General features: G+C 40.1%; 1 protein-coding gene and 1 non-coding gene across 2 annotated transcripts in view; both read left to right on the forward strand.

The window, feature by feature from the left end:
• Positions 1-15,105, forward strand: part of LOC114627174 (protein hinderin-like) — a 185,162-nt gene that overhangs the window by 113,035 nt on the left and 57,022 nt on the right. Inside the window, exon 3 of the mRNA XM_028774873.1 lies at positions 5,614-5,795. Within this exon, the coding sequence (XP_028630706.1) occupies positions 5,614-5,795 (182 nt within the window). The remainder of the gene's footprint in view (positions 1-5,613; positions 5,796-15,105) is intronic.
• Trnaa-agc lies at positions 2,998-3,070 on the forward strand. The gene has a single exon. It is a non-coding gene; the product is annotated as a tRNA-Ala (tRNA).

The raw sequence follows: 15,105 nt of genomic DNA on the forward strand, positions 1-15,105 counted from the left end.
TATGATAGATAGATTAGCAAGGAAAAAGCTACATAAATGTATTCATATGTGTATTTCTTATATACATAAGATAAATCCACAGAATGTGTCATTTTCAGAGATGATTTTCAATTCTACCTTCAGCTGTCTTCAACAAAGAACAGTAAAATCCTAGACAAATGATAAGACAGAAGAAAAGGAATGTTGTATTTTTGAGGGGCACAGACTGGGTAAAGATAAATATTACTTATAAATCCTGTTAATCCAGATTCATTTGTTCATTTGTAGGTCTGAGATTGTCTTCAGTAGTCAGTTTTCATTCTCATTAGGAGAGGGAAGGACAGAAAGCACATCCCTGTTTTTGCTTCCTCTGCATCCTTCTCTGCTCAGCAGTACCTCATGTTTGGAGTGGGACTTCTTTCTACAGTCCACCCTTCCTCTAGGACTTTTAAAGTTTTCTCCACTTGGGAAATATACACCTTTCACAAGAATTTTGCTCTCTTTCTCTGCCATGACTTGTGATTTTTGAACATGGACATTTTTTAAAATTACTCAAAGATAAGAGTTAGTGAGAAGAAAATCACATCCAGGGCCAAAACTTTAGAAGATGGGGAATGTAAAGCTCTTATTTCCACATTAAAAAAAAAAAAAATCTTAGAAAAGTCGGTTATATGCAGATGAGGAGGCACGTGAAGTTGGTGGTCCAGGGTGTATGTCTTCTTTCCTATCTTTCTGTGGTAGACACCTTTAGTGGATTCTGGGTGCCTAGGACTATCCCCTGCAGTTCTTTCAACAGATCTCTGCAAGTTAAGCTGCATAGCAATGTAGATGCTTTATGGCTGATGCATAGAACAAAGAACTAAGAAGGACCATCACATAATCTGATGGAATCTGGAGCTCACTAGGGGTGTGGGTTTGTAAATCTAAAGGAAAAAGCAAGAGAGGGGAAGGGGGAAAGAAAAGATTATTTAGCAGGTAACATCTTACTCATGTAGGTGCAGCTTTTCTTTAGAGTTTAGAATTCTGGTCAAAAGAAGTCATCTTCAAAAGGAACAGCCATGGTTACAGAATCCCCTGGGGAAACTTTAAAAAGAAGAGAGAACAAGAGAGGGAAACAGGCAGGGAAGAAACAGGGCTGGTCTATGTGCGAGACTCCAGAAGTCATCTCACTAAAACTTTCTAGATCATTGAAATTCACTACCAGGCTATGAATCAGTGCTTAAAATCAGCACTTTTTTGAGAACACTGCTTATGACAGAGGCCCTTTTACCTGTCACATTTGATAAGTGTCTCGAGCAAGTCGTGGTGGGAGTTTTAGTATCCCTGTGCTAGTCTAAGGAATTTGTATAGCTTTCCTTCCCAAGTGAAGGTTGTATATTCCTGAGAATTGGGGTGTAGGGGTATGCCAAAGAACATATCCGATAAGCCCAATAATGCCAACCATTGTGGGGACTTTTGTCTAATTTTTAGATTGATATCCTCCACATCAGCTGTCCAGGCATTTTAGGTGTTAATTCATTAATTCTCCTATAATCCACAGTGAATCTCTCCATTTACCATTTGGTTTTTGTACCGGCCAAACAGGGGAGTTATAATTGAAGCTTTGGGTAGGAGCTATTATTTGTTCTTTTAGGACGTCTTTGTTTGTGTTATTTCTGGTATACCTCCTTTAATAGGGTATTGAGCAGTAAATGAAGGAGGGGTGGGGGGGACGTAATTCTACAGGTTCTACCTTAACTTCAGCAAGGGTGCATATATATTTTTTAATTCTTTTAAGTTCTAAAAAGTCAGGGAAAATCTTCCTAATTTCTAGAATTCCTAAAATATTCGAGGGTGCAGGAGTATAGACTACATTTATTAGTATCTTCTTATCATATAATAGTAAGATAGTAGAGCCGGTATCGGCTAGTACTTCTCCTCCAATTCCTTGTATTTGTATCTTTTTGTTTCTTTGTTTGTTGGGAGGTGTGAGGGTCCATATGGATGCTTCGCTGCCTGTATCTAATAGCCTCTGGCTGGAATGGGTCCTCTAGGGCCCTGTACTGGGAGATTGATAAAAGGTCTTATTGTCTCCATCTGTTTCTCCATCCTCGGTTTTTGGAGGCAATAGGTCTTTGTCCTATTGGGCGAAGTTTGTTCTTAAGGTTGGGGCCGGGGCAGTTTTGTAATGGCCTAAAATGTAATTAATGCCTAGGCCGAAAAAAAGGTTTCCTAGGTCCTATATTCGGTTTTGAGAGTAATTTAGGTTTTCCAATTATTCTGTTCCAGGGTGTTCTTTGTATTGATCTGCATATTGGGAGTTGGGGTCCTAGGTTCCCAAATGGGCGTATGGCCCGTCTGATATTTTGGAAACGGCACTTTATGGGTCCTTGTTTTCTCTGGACAGGCAGGTTTATTACCTTGTCTGATTCCATTTCTAAGAATCCCTTAAATAATTCAATAAGGGCTGCTATGGTTTTTACTGAATGTACTGGTCCTGCTAGGCTTACTCTAAGGTGGAGTGGTGCTCCTTTCAGTATTATTTTGGCAAACTCAGGTATCATGGGTGCCGCTTGTGGGGTGTCTACCTCATTGTAGATAAAGTATAGGATGCCTAATTTCCTGGCCAGGGAAATTGCATCTTGGTAGGTTGCCTGTTTGCCTGCTGCTTCGAACTGTGCTAGGTCTAGGGTGGGGAAGCATATCTCCATGAGGATGTGATCCAGTCTAGGAGAGGTTTTGTTTCTCCTCTACCTACTTCTAGTACTTGTTCTAGGGCTTTGAATATGGTGGGGTTCTCAATGATATTCCTAATCCGTTTAATTTCTCTTTCATGTAACATGACTGTATCAGCTCCTTGTTCCCATAATCTGACTATGTATGAGGCATCCTTTGCTCCATTTTGGGCATATTGATTTCTTTTTTTTTTAATATACATTATTTTATTACAAATTTAAAAAAAGAAAAAAACAAAAAAAATTCAACATCCTAAAAAAAATTCTTTTTACTGGTAATACAAATTCCTATGAAGTACCAGAAGGGGAATTAGCTCAAATGGTAGAGCGCTCGCTTAGCATGCGAGAGGTAGCGGGATCGATGCCAGCATTCTCCAGTTAGCCGGGCGGTGGTGGCGCACGCCTTTAATCCCAGCACTTGGGAGGCAGAGGCAGGTGGATTTCTGAGTTCGAGGCCAGCCTGGTCTACAGAGTGAGTTCCAGGACAGCCAGAACTACACAGAGAAACCCTGTCTCGAAAAAAAAAAAAAAAAAAATTCCTATGAAGTTTTTTTTTTGCTACCATAAGAAATTAAAGAAACCATTAAATATTTAGAAACATTCAACATCAAAAGCTTTAAATCTAACTGCATATTGATTTCTTAGATCCGAAAGTTCGGTCTGTGTAAAGGGTCTTGACTCCTCTATTTCCATCCCATCTAAATTTGGGGGTGGAGGGAAATGATCACTTCCTCCTCCTCTCTGAGGGGTTTTGAGACCTAATTTGGGAGTCTTTTTATATATAGTTGTTATCGGGAGGGAAACTGCCTGTCCTTGGGGGGTGATCAGTCCTCCTCTGTATTTGGCAACGTTCATGGCTAGCCTTTTGCCCATCAATCATAATGACTGCCAGCACCTGGTCCTTTTTGGCTTGTTCCACTGCCATTTGGACTGTATTAGGGTCGGTCAGTGGATGCATTATATCAACAGGTTTCATACCAATTCTGCCCTTTACTGCCTGTGCTGCATCCTTCCATTTCAGCTTTTCTTCCGTTTGCAGCTCTCTGCCAGTAACGGGGAATATTTTGAGCCTTTTAAATTTGTTGACAAGCGTTTGCATGTTTAATATAAAAGATCCGCCAGTCAATACAGAAGCTTAATTTCCTTTTTTTCTAATGTACCACTGGAGATTACTGAGTCCCTTACTTTTCATTAACTCCTCTAATCTCTTGTAGGCTTGTCCCCCACTCTCCTACTTAGGAACTTTCTCATCAGTCAGTCAGCTGCCATGCCAGCCTGTCACAAACAGGTCATGGCAGGATTTTAGTATCCCTGCTGGGAGAGGAGTGACAGATCCTTCTCCACTCAGAGATCGATTGTATGCTGGATTGACCATGAGATTATCAGCTCCACAAAAGGGAAGAGAGTATGGCAGAGACAGAGGGTTGACATTCAGTTGCTCTTTAATGATACACAGCATGCAATATATTATCACCAATGCTAAGGCTATTGCCACAAGGAGATATTGCCACATTTCCTATGCACTGCCTCTAACAATATCGGCACAATGAACACAAATAATAAATTGTTAATTACCAAGAAATAAGCATAGCAATCAGTACATCATTCATTCATGGGTTATACGACCTGAGTCTTTTTGGTTATAGGCCCTGAGTTGGGGGGAAAGGGAGGGCTGCAGCTTCCAGTTGATTGAATTGCTAATTTGACCTCATAGGGGGCTTAACTGCGAAGTTGGTGCTTGACTGAGAAAGTGAAGGTGTCAGTCTCTTGATTATCTCTTTACTAATCGGGTGTTGAGGAGACTTTTTGAAAGATCATGTTCAGGCAGTCATGGCTACCAGTGTGTGATTGGATTTTTACGTTTGATTTGGCATCACTGCTGGCGTGCATAACAGATAACCATTCCTGTCTGGTTATCGCCGGGCTCTGACTACATTACAGCTGGTTATCACACTTATTCAAAACAACTTATTTTTGTGCACAAATATGTGGTTTCAAAACAACTTCTGGTTATCACAGCACTTCAAAACAGCTTCACTTCAAAACTTGTTTTTTTTCCTATTACAAAATGGAGTCGATCCTGTTAAGGGCCTGCTCTTTACAATAAGCATAGATGCAAGTATGCCAGCATTTTTCGTACAAGCCTGCCTCCTTGTGTGAATTTCAGTGTGTTCCATTCCTCCATTGTTTTCCACCATGATTTCTGTAAGGCTTTGACATGCCAATCAAAGTCATTGTGTGTCCACACTCCTTCCATCCTCTGGCGGCCCTGCCATCCATGTATGGTTGGTCCATCCCTGATGTAGGGAAAGACATTTTGTTCTTTTTTTAAAGTGATTCACATGTGACCATATTCCAAGCTTATGTCACTTACTGTAGTTCCATCATGCTTGCCTTCGTGCTCCTGCTTCTTTGTCTTGAGCCTCTGTCTCAAATTCCTCACATAGACCACATCTACGGTTTTCACATGCATTTTCTTTGTTTGTTTTTTATTTATCTTACACAATTAAATGCTTCATTCCTTTTGCTTTTCTGCCAGTCTTTGATCCCTCGTTGCTTTACTTTCTTCTGCTCATCTATCCCAGACCATAAAGTTAACTTAAACGTTTCCTGCCATCGTATTTAACTACTATTTGCCTCCAGTTGCTGCACTGGCCCTAGATAACTATTTCATTTCCAAAACTCCCAATTGTACAGTTTGAGGATTAAACATCATTAAAATAATTTGTTCTCCAAAATTATTGTAGCAAGATACAAAATATACCTTCAGAAAAAAATAATCAAATTATATATCAATTAAAATAAGAAAAGGATTCTTACTGTCATAATTGTATTGCAACTCATGCTGATTTCAAATGTGTGCATGTGATCTGTGTCTTTCCCTGAGCCCTCCAGAGTTCATTCATGCTTTCTCTTTTAGTTTATTGAAGCCGAAATGTGATGGATGGATGCGTGGAACCTCATCATCCTTTAAAAAGTGCCCAGACTCTCCAAACAGTGGGCAAAACCAGAGGGAGATGAAAACCGTTGAGTTTCAGTCACATGTGGAGAATGGCATCCAACGGACATGTCAACAGAATGATACATACAGACCACAGAGAGGTGAGTGTAGTGTCTGCAGTAGCATAAAGGGAAGTTGCTAAGGACGGTGGAAGATGGCTGGTGCATGCAAGCCAGTGAACAACAGATGATTTCCACTATCCGGAGCCGCAGTTAGGTTTCAGAAAAACACATGCCTGGAAAGCTGTGGGTGGCCCAGCTACTAGATTCTCAAATCACAACTACAATTATATCTCTCAGAGTACTGATATCAGAAGCTGTCCAGTTTGGCCCTCCTTTTAAAAGCTGAATTGAGCAGTAAGTGTGGTTGTAGATACCAGATGATTTTTCTCAAAGTGAGTAATAAAATAAAGAGTTGAACATAAATCTCTCCTGGAAAAGTAAGACCTCATAATTGAATGATAATGTAGGGAATGTAGAAGAGGGGTCATGAGCAACATTGTAACTAAAACCCAATCTCCCAAGTCTCAACAAATAGTGCCTAGCACTCTTTGAAGTGCTGATAATACTTCCTGTTTTATATGTAGGTTTGAAAAGGAAATCAACTACAAGTAACTGAAATAATACTGAAAGAGATGTATGTTTGCCATTTGGTCTTGGAGTGACTCATGTGCAGTCTATTCCAACAGCCTTAAGGACTGACTTGAAAGGATGAGCCTCCTGTATAGGAAACAAGTTACCTCTGCTCACACCTTCCTCAGGACTAGTATCCTGATTTCTTTTTACATGCTCTCTTCTACCACACAAGCTCTTTGGCTAATGTTAAGCAACCTACAATTTATAATCTCTACAACTCTCACATTAGCCTATTTATTTGTGAAAATTTTTATATGCACCTTTCCTTGCTTTTGCCAACTGCTGCCAGCAGTTGTGATCTGGGGGTAATAGCCTGTGAGTATGGTGCTTTGGGTAGGTAATAGCCTCCATAGACTCATGTGTTTTAATGTTTGGCTGTGAGGAATGGCACTGTTAGGAGGTGTGGCTCTGTTGGAGTAGGTGTAGACTTGTTGGAAGAAAGTGTGTCACTTTGGAGGAAGGCTTTGAGGTCTCATATATGTTCAAGTCTGGCCAATGTGACACAGTCTCTTCTGCTGCCTGTGGATCAGATGCATTGGTCCTGTTCCAATACGTGTCTGCCTGAAGGCTGCCATGCTTCCTCCCATGTTGGTGATGCAATGAATCTCTGAAACTATAAGCCAGTCCCAATTAAATGTTTTCTTGTATAAGAGTTGCTTTGGTTATGATGTCCCTATATAGCAATGAAATCCAAGACAGAAGTTGGTACCAGGGAATGGAGTATTGCTGTGATAGACCTAACCATGTTTTGTTTGGAGGAATGTGGGTTTGGGGACTTTGGAAAAGGAAAACAGTTAGACTCTTTAAACGTTGCTTAATGGGCCATACAAGAATATGAAAGACAGTGATGCTGAGGGTGATTTAAACTGTGTGACCCTGGCGCAAGAGCTTTCAGAGGAGAAGAATTTTAGAATGGTTTTTGTTTTTTGGTTTTTGGTTTTTTTTTTTTTTTTTTTGGCTTTTTTTCAAGACAAGGTTTCTCTGTGTATCTCTGGCTGTCCTGGAACTCACTCTGTAGACCAAGCTGGCCTCGAATTCAGAAATCCACCTGCCTCTGCCTCCCAAGTGCTGGGATTAAAGGAAAAATTAAAGGCTGCCCGGCAGAATTTTAGAAATGTTGCCTAGAGATATTCTTGTGATGTTTTGCTGAAGAATGTGGCTGCATTTGCCCTTATCTGAAGATTCTACCTGAGGCTAAGGTGAAGAAATTGAGATAATTATATTGGCAAAGGAAATCTCAAAACAGGACTCTGTCCTGTGGTTTACTCTTAGGAAGAGTGTGCTTTACAAACTGAGCAAGAAAAATATAAAATGTATGGTTCAAGGATTAAAGAGGTATCAGGAAATAGAGTAGAGCTAAATCCTGTGTTCAAGGAAATAAACAGATTAAAGATATTAAATGGAATTAAGGGAGTAATGGCCTCAGGGGAAGATCCCACTGAACTAAGCTTCCATTGTGTGAAAAGGAATTAAAGAAAACTTAGGTCTAGGCATGGTGGTTTACATCATTAACTCCAACATTTGGGAGACAAAGTCTTGGAACTCTCTTGAGTTCAAGATCAGTCTACAGAGCAAGTTCCAAGACAGCTGAACTTAGGCAGTAAAGGAAATCATCCGAAACAGAAAGCTAGTGAAGATATAATAGAATAAGAAGGCCATGTTCCAGCCACAGCAAGCAGAACTTGGTAGCTTCGCCAACATGGCTCTGGCTTTAGAGTTTAGAATAGAAGAAAGGGAATATAGAATTTCCCTTCCTTACTAAAGAAAGTCACTGAGGCCAGATTTTGGCAGAAGTGTCCTTGCATAGAGGCCTAGAAAGAAATGGGTTATGAAATATTCTTCTGTGACTAAGGGAAGTCACTGAGGCCAGAGCATGTGGCAGGGGTAAAGCCTGAATTTCCTTGGAGACCCCAAAATGTTGATGTCAGAGTCGTAGGATACTTGGCAAGAAAAGCTGCTAACAGGGAATGGAACCAACCCAAGAAAAAGAAGTGTGTTGCAGTCAACCAAGCTGAAAGGAGTTGGAGATCTGAAGAGCATTTTCACGTCAGACATGGAGATGCAGAGTTTGGAGTTTACCCAGCTGGTTTAATGGTAATCTATATCCTGTACCACTGTGTGTTGGAAGTATGTAATCTAGTTTTGATTTTGATATTATAAAGTGTGATGGTTTGTATATGCTTGGTTCAGGGAGTGGTACTACTAGAAGGTATGACCCTGTTGGAGTAGGTGTGGCCTTGTTGGAGTTGGTGTGTCATTTTGAGTGTGGGCTCTAATACCCTAGTCCTAGCTGCCTGGAAGTGAGTATCCTGCTAACAGTCTTCAGATGAAGATGTAGAAATCTCAGCTTCTGCACCATGCCTGCCTGGATGCTCTGAACCTCTGAACCTGTAAGCCAGCCCCAATTAAATATTCTTATAAGATTTGCCTTGGTCATGGTGTCTGTTCACAGTAGTAAAACTCTAAGATATATAGGATTATAGTTAAGAGATTGTATAAATCTCAGAAGAGACTTTGAGCATTGGACTTTTGAACACTATTGAGACTGATAGATTATGGGGACTTTGAAGTTAGACTAAATGCATTTTGCATTATCTTATGGCTATGAGGGCCAGGTAGTGCAATGTGGTAGTTTGAATAGGTATGGCCTCTATAGACTCAAGTATTTGAATGCTTGGTAATTGGGAATGGCACTATTAGGAGGTATGACCTTTTCTGAGTAAGTGTGGCCTTGTTGAAGGAAATGTGTCACTCTGGAGGCCCTGGTCTCATATATGCTCGTCTGGCCAGTGTAACATAGTCTTCTTCTGCTGCCTATGGATCAAGTGTAGAACTCTAAGCTCCTCTAGCCCATGTCTGCATACATGCTTCCATGCTTCTCACCGTGATGATAATGGACTGAACTTCTCAAACTATAAGCCAGCCCCAATTAAATGTTATCCTTTATGAGAGTTGCTGTGGTCAAGATCTCTCTTCACAACAGTAAAACCCAAACTATGACAACCAGTCATCTAGAAATTGCTTTATCCCCTTCCAAGTAACTGAGAGATGATAATTTTTCCAAACTTCAAAAAGGAAAATGCTACCATTTTTCTTTGACATACAGCAAATACTCTACATGGCTCTACTGAAGACGGTGTTAAAGCTTCATATTAATCATTGCTACCTAAGACAAAGATGAAATTGAGAAGACTTAGAGTCTGACCTAGCCTCTGCTTTCTGTAGCAATGGTCTTTCAGCTGTGGAAACCCTTACTTTGGTCCTCCGTATTCATGCCACTGCACTTCAGAGAGGAGAACCGGTCAGAACTGCTGTGGTGTTACTCTGTTTGGCTTAACATAATCTTCTGTTTACTTGTCAACACACGTATGTTGTGTAACAACACTGAAATGAAATGGTGAGATAAAATCCCACATAGTTGACTTGTTTCAGTGTTAGAGAGGAGCTCCACAAGATGCTTGTCAGGCACACTCAGGACAGCATAGCTGTGCTGGAGGCAAACCTCTCCCTGTCCCAGCAAAAGAAGCCAGAGCCTGGAAACAGCTGGTATCCCTACCCAAAAAAATCAATTTCTAATTTGAAACAAAATCATTTTTGACTACCAGGAGTTCAGAAGGCATTACTTGTGCTGTGTTGTCTGCTGGCATTCAGCACTTTGGTTGTGTACAGTGAATCCTGGCAGTGCTGCTGGACAATCGATCTTACTGGAGGGAAGCTGTTCCCTATCTGCAGTTTCAGGAGCACTGTCATTTGCCATCTTATTTTCCAGCCTATCCCCTCACTCCTCTTGTTCCTTTGTCTTTAGAGAGCGGGAGGATATACTGTGATAGTGAAAATAATATCAAAATCCTCATCTGTTTAAAACTTTGAATATTTTAGCATTTTAAGATAGTCAGAGGAACCATGAAGTTATTCTTCTACTCATGGAGAAGATTACCTAGTATTTTTCTCTTCTTTTATGATCTGCCTGATTACTGAAGACATAAACTTGCCCCCTTGAGCCTCTCGGCCAGTGCAGAGCTGGTGTGGGCAGACTAGAGAGAGGACAGGGTTATTGCTGTGCCCTTTGCTACAGCACCCAGCCCAATGGGTGAATTAACTTTCCCAAGTATGCACTGTGGATCTGGATGCCCTGGTTATTACAGTGCCAGTGACCCAGCACTAACTGCCCAAGCTACACCGATTGGTTGGCCCCTCCTTAATTGCTTTCCTCTCATTAGCATGGCAGAATCTTTTGGAATACATCTCTGTTTTATATCCATTGTTTCTTTTGTTGTTCTTTAATCATGAAGTGCTATACAGGATATTTACTGCAAGATCATTAATCTCTATTACCATCTCTCACTCCTTTACCTCTCTTGTTTACTTCACCATTCTGCCAACTTTATTGACACTAAACATAAAAGAGACAGACTCTTGACTCAATGAACAGCCTTATGATAACAAGAATAGCTATGTCATTATCAAAATTAGCTTAATATAAACTTTCTCTTACATTGTTGCTTAGAATGCTGTGTTTTCAGTAGGTTTTGTTGTTGTTTTTGTTTTTGTTGTTGTTGTTTTGTGGGATTTTTTGTTCTTTGTTTTTCCCTGAGTTATGTGGAATGGGGGAAATGTTACTTTAGAAAATCTAAACTTGATTCAAGAGCTGTTAGAAGCCATGCTGGGGGATGTGAGGACACACATGCTCTTCCTGCCTCTCCCTTCTTGCCATGCCCAGCAAACATTCTAGAACTGCTTCTACCTGAGCAGCCACTGTCACACTCTGTTACAAGAGCCCTGGGCACTTGGGGCATTTTTCCTGTGATGCTGATCAACTAGTTGAGGCTGAAGCCACTGGGCACAAGTTCCAGAATGAAAATATTAGGCATGGGGCTTGGCAGTGCCCTTTCTGAACTCTATTTGAAAGCTATTCCAAAGGTCCCTGCTGTATTTAGGGATAGTTCCTGCTGTCCCCATCATGAATCTCTGAATCCCTTCACTTCTGTGGCAGAACCTCACTCCAGAGTAATTTCAGCTTAGCTGGTAGTATTGGCTACACTCTACGTTTTTCCTTTGGGGATTTTTTAGACTAACCTTACACAGCCATTATCATTGGTTGAGTTTCCTAAGAAGATCTCAAGAACGTTTTTTCTTATTGGAAAATGTTTGTGATAGACTTTACTGAAGTAAACAATAATCACTAGTGTTCCTACTGATGCTTGTGATAAACTTGTGCTTATAGTGATATACACATCATGATGACCCATGGTGGATAAACACAAGAGACAAACTAAGTATGTTGGGACAGACGTGGCTTTCATCTAACCTTTAAGGATCATTTACTTATATTTCCTTTATTATTGCTGTCATCTGTATCTTACACTTAATCATAAGAAAATGAACTTATTCCCACAGTATGAAATAAGAAATATGCTAAGTATTGATGTCGTTATCAACAGCACACAGAAGGCAAGCACACTTGAGTGCTATGAATAAACCCAGGCAGTAGAGTAAATCATCCTATTTGGTTCACTAAAAAAGGGTTTCACATTTAAGACCCTATCTTTAAGAGTTAATCTTAATGTAAGTATGAAATATTGTCACTTAAACCAGAGCATCTATGTTCCCCATCCTCTGACTTGAAAGAAATGCTTCAAAATACAACCCGCTTTCTCAACTTGTTGTCTATGTCTTGGGTCTTCTGTTACTAGACAATAATTTGGATGTCTATGTCTTAGAACACAGCTCCACACATGGTAGGAGCTCCTTATATACTTGTTGACTGCATTAACATAACATTAAATATATTGATTTTTCTTTTTCTGCCCTTGTTTCATTTTCCCAAAATAAAGACCTAATCAGTTAGACCTTTTGACCTCAGTGCCAGCAGTAATTTAGTTATTTAAGTGAAATACATGCTTACACATCAAAATCCTTATGATGATTGATTGCTAATGTCAAAGAGAAAGACTATAGTGAGGACTTAAAATAGCAGTGCCCAAGAACTCAAGGAAACATGGTCATTATTTCATTTCCTTTTATTCTAATTGAGGTTTAATTATATACTAAAGAGTTGCACGGGTCTTAGATGTACAGTTTGATAAGTCTGACAGTTGTTTACACCAGTTCATATGTAGTACATTTCCCTGATTACCAAAAGTTTCCTGTGCTCTCTGCTAACCAATTCCTTCCCTGAAGCCATTCCTTGGGTTTACCAGGGCTTTATCTCACTGTTCTTTCCCATGACCCTTTTCTGCATATATGCCTCCCAGGTGTCTCTCCTTCCAAAGATACCATCCTCAGCAGTCATAAAGGAATAGGACTCACCCATGTGACCCCATTGGCCCCTGATGACCTCGCTGAAGACCCTGTCTCCTAGCACAATCCCTTTTAAAAAGTAGTGAGGGTTAGGACTGGGATGTAGCTAAATCCATAAACAACTTTCTTCTTTCTGTAATTATTGATTTTGTTTTTTGTTGTTGTTGACTGCCTAAGAGCTCCATTCCTAGGAATAAAATGGTAAAAAAAAAAAATATCTGCACACCTGCCCTAGGTCTCCAGACAGTCTTCACCCATTAGGTATGCTCTTACTGGTGCCTTTTTGTTGTTTTAAAAATCAAGTTGAAAAAGTCCTTCCTACATGAGTGAGTCTTTGTCATAAATAGGTGTTTGATTTCATCAAATCTATTTTTTTCTGCAGCAGATGAGATAATAATTGTATTATGTATCATTATGACCAAACCCCTGTAAAAGCGGTTTTAGAGAGCAAGGACTTTACTCTGGTTCCCAGTGTCAGACATTCCAGTGCCTACCACACTCAGGCAGGCACTGTGGTGAGACGAGCAAAGGGGAGACTCTACTTCATTTATTGTATGTAAGAAGCAGAGAAAGAGACAGAAAGGATCCGGGCATGTGTTAACATGCCCTCCACTCCCACGCCCATGACTTACTTCTTCCAGCTAGGTCCCACCTTCTAATGTTTCTAGAACCTCCAAAGATAGCACCAGCAGCTAGAGACAAGCCTTTCCGCCCATGAGCCTTTGTGGAACCGTTTCCTGTCAAATCAAAGCAATCACATTTTTTCACTCATTAGTTTGATCATTTGCTAACTGAGATGTTGGGGTATGTCTTTGTGGTTGTTGTAATGATTGTGTCAAGTTAGGATATCATAACGTGTCAGGGAATAAAAGTGGAATAGATAACCTCGGGGTTCATCCTCCACCAGAAACTCTGAAGGCCACACCATTAGGAATCCAACTCTGAAGAAGGAAAGGCTTTGCAGAAACATGGTAGGAGAACTTTATCATCCCTTCCCTAAGAAGGCATCAGTCTTTAAGATGTCAGCCCAGGCACAGATGAAAGAGCCTACTTTCAGTGGAAGCAGATGTCAGATATCGGGGTTTGTTTTGACCTGTCCGTAGATTCCTCAGAAGGTTGACACAGCCCTGCTTTCTGTTCTGCCTAATGCACTTTTCATATGATATTCTGTGAGAACTTTGAAAGCCAAATGAATATGCTGGAGCCTAGGATACGAGAGTAACATTGTGACAGAAACATACAAGGAGCTACAAGACCTAGATAATCTGAACAAACTACCAGACTCTACTCCAAAAATAAAACATCTGAATAGATCTTTAACAATAATCATTTTTTAAACTCTCCTGAAAAAGAAGCCAGAACCATATAGCTGCACAAATGAGTTTCACCAAATCTAAGAAATAAGGCAAATACTTCTCACATTTTTTCATAAAATAGAACAGGAAGGGATACATCTGAACTTACGCTGAAACCATGCAATCATTAAACAAACTGTAGACCAATATCTGCTATAAATATGCATTGAAATAGCCCAAGTAAAAACCAGTAGCAAGCTGAATGTAGCATCATATTAAGAAGATGATAAATCGTGACCAAGTGGGATTTAACTTAAGAATGCAAAGGTGATTCAACTCAGAAAAATCAATCAATATAATCCACCACATTAGCAGCAAGAAGGCAAAAACCACATGATTATCTCAGTCAACAGAGAAAAAACATTTAGCAAAATCTTTTGTAGGAGATATCATAGTTAGAGGAACTTACTGTAAAACATACATAGAATGTAATATTCACCATAAAAGACTGACCCACACACACTTTTAAAAACAAGGAAGGAACTTATATTGTCTCTAAATCCAGTGCAGTCCAAGTAAAGCTCATTAGAATACAGCTGTGCCTTTTATTTTCATACTGTTTTGGCTTGTTTACTGTCATAGAGTTGAACATAGTGAGTTGTCTGACCCACAAAACCTTAACTATCTCTTGACACTGCCACAGTTCTAGATAAGGAAGGAGGAAAAGAAGAATGTGAGGCACAAACTTGGAACATTTTTATAGGACAAGCTATGATTGGCCCATGTAACAGCCTGACCACACAGAGGCATGAAGAAACTCAGCAATATAAATAAAATTTATATATATTCACTCATAACAATAGTGCATTGCACGGACGAGGACTTACCAAAGAGAAGAAGCAGCACATATACAATCATCAACAAATAAACTTTAAGAACTTATTTTAGTTTTCATAAAAATCAAGAACAATGCTAAAGAAAATTTTAAACCAAATACATACATGCTAAAGCTATAGAGGACAGAAAAGAAATAATGAATCAGTTCCTTTCGGCCCCTGCCTGGTCCCTTGGGCTGGAGCAGACACAGAGTTGGTCTGCTCCTGTCCTGTGGAGAAACTGAATCCTGAGTCATCGAGAAGCCACTACACTCAGAGCAGCTGAAACTGAATCCTGAGTCATCG

This window comes from Grammomys surdaster, unplaced genomic scaffold (assembly GCF_004785775.1).
Source record: "Grammomys surdaster isolate TR1022 unplaced genomic scaffold, NIH_TR_1.0 243, whole genome shotgun sequence".
Classification (NCBI taxonomy): Eukaryota; Metazoa; Chordata; class Mammalia; order Rodentia; family Muridae; genus Grammomys; species Grammomys surdaster.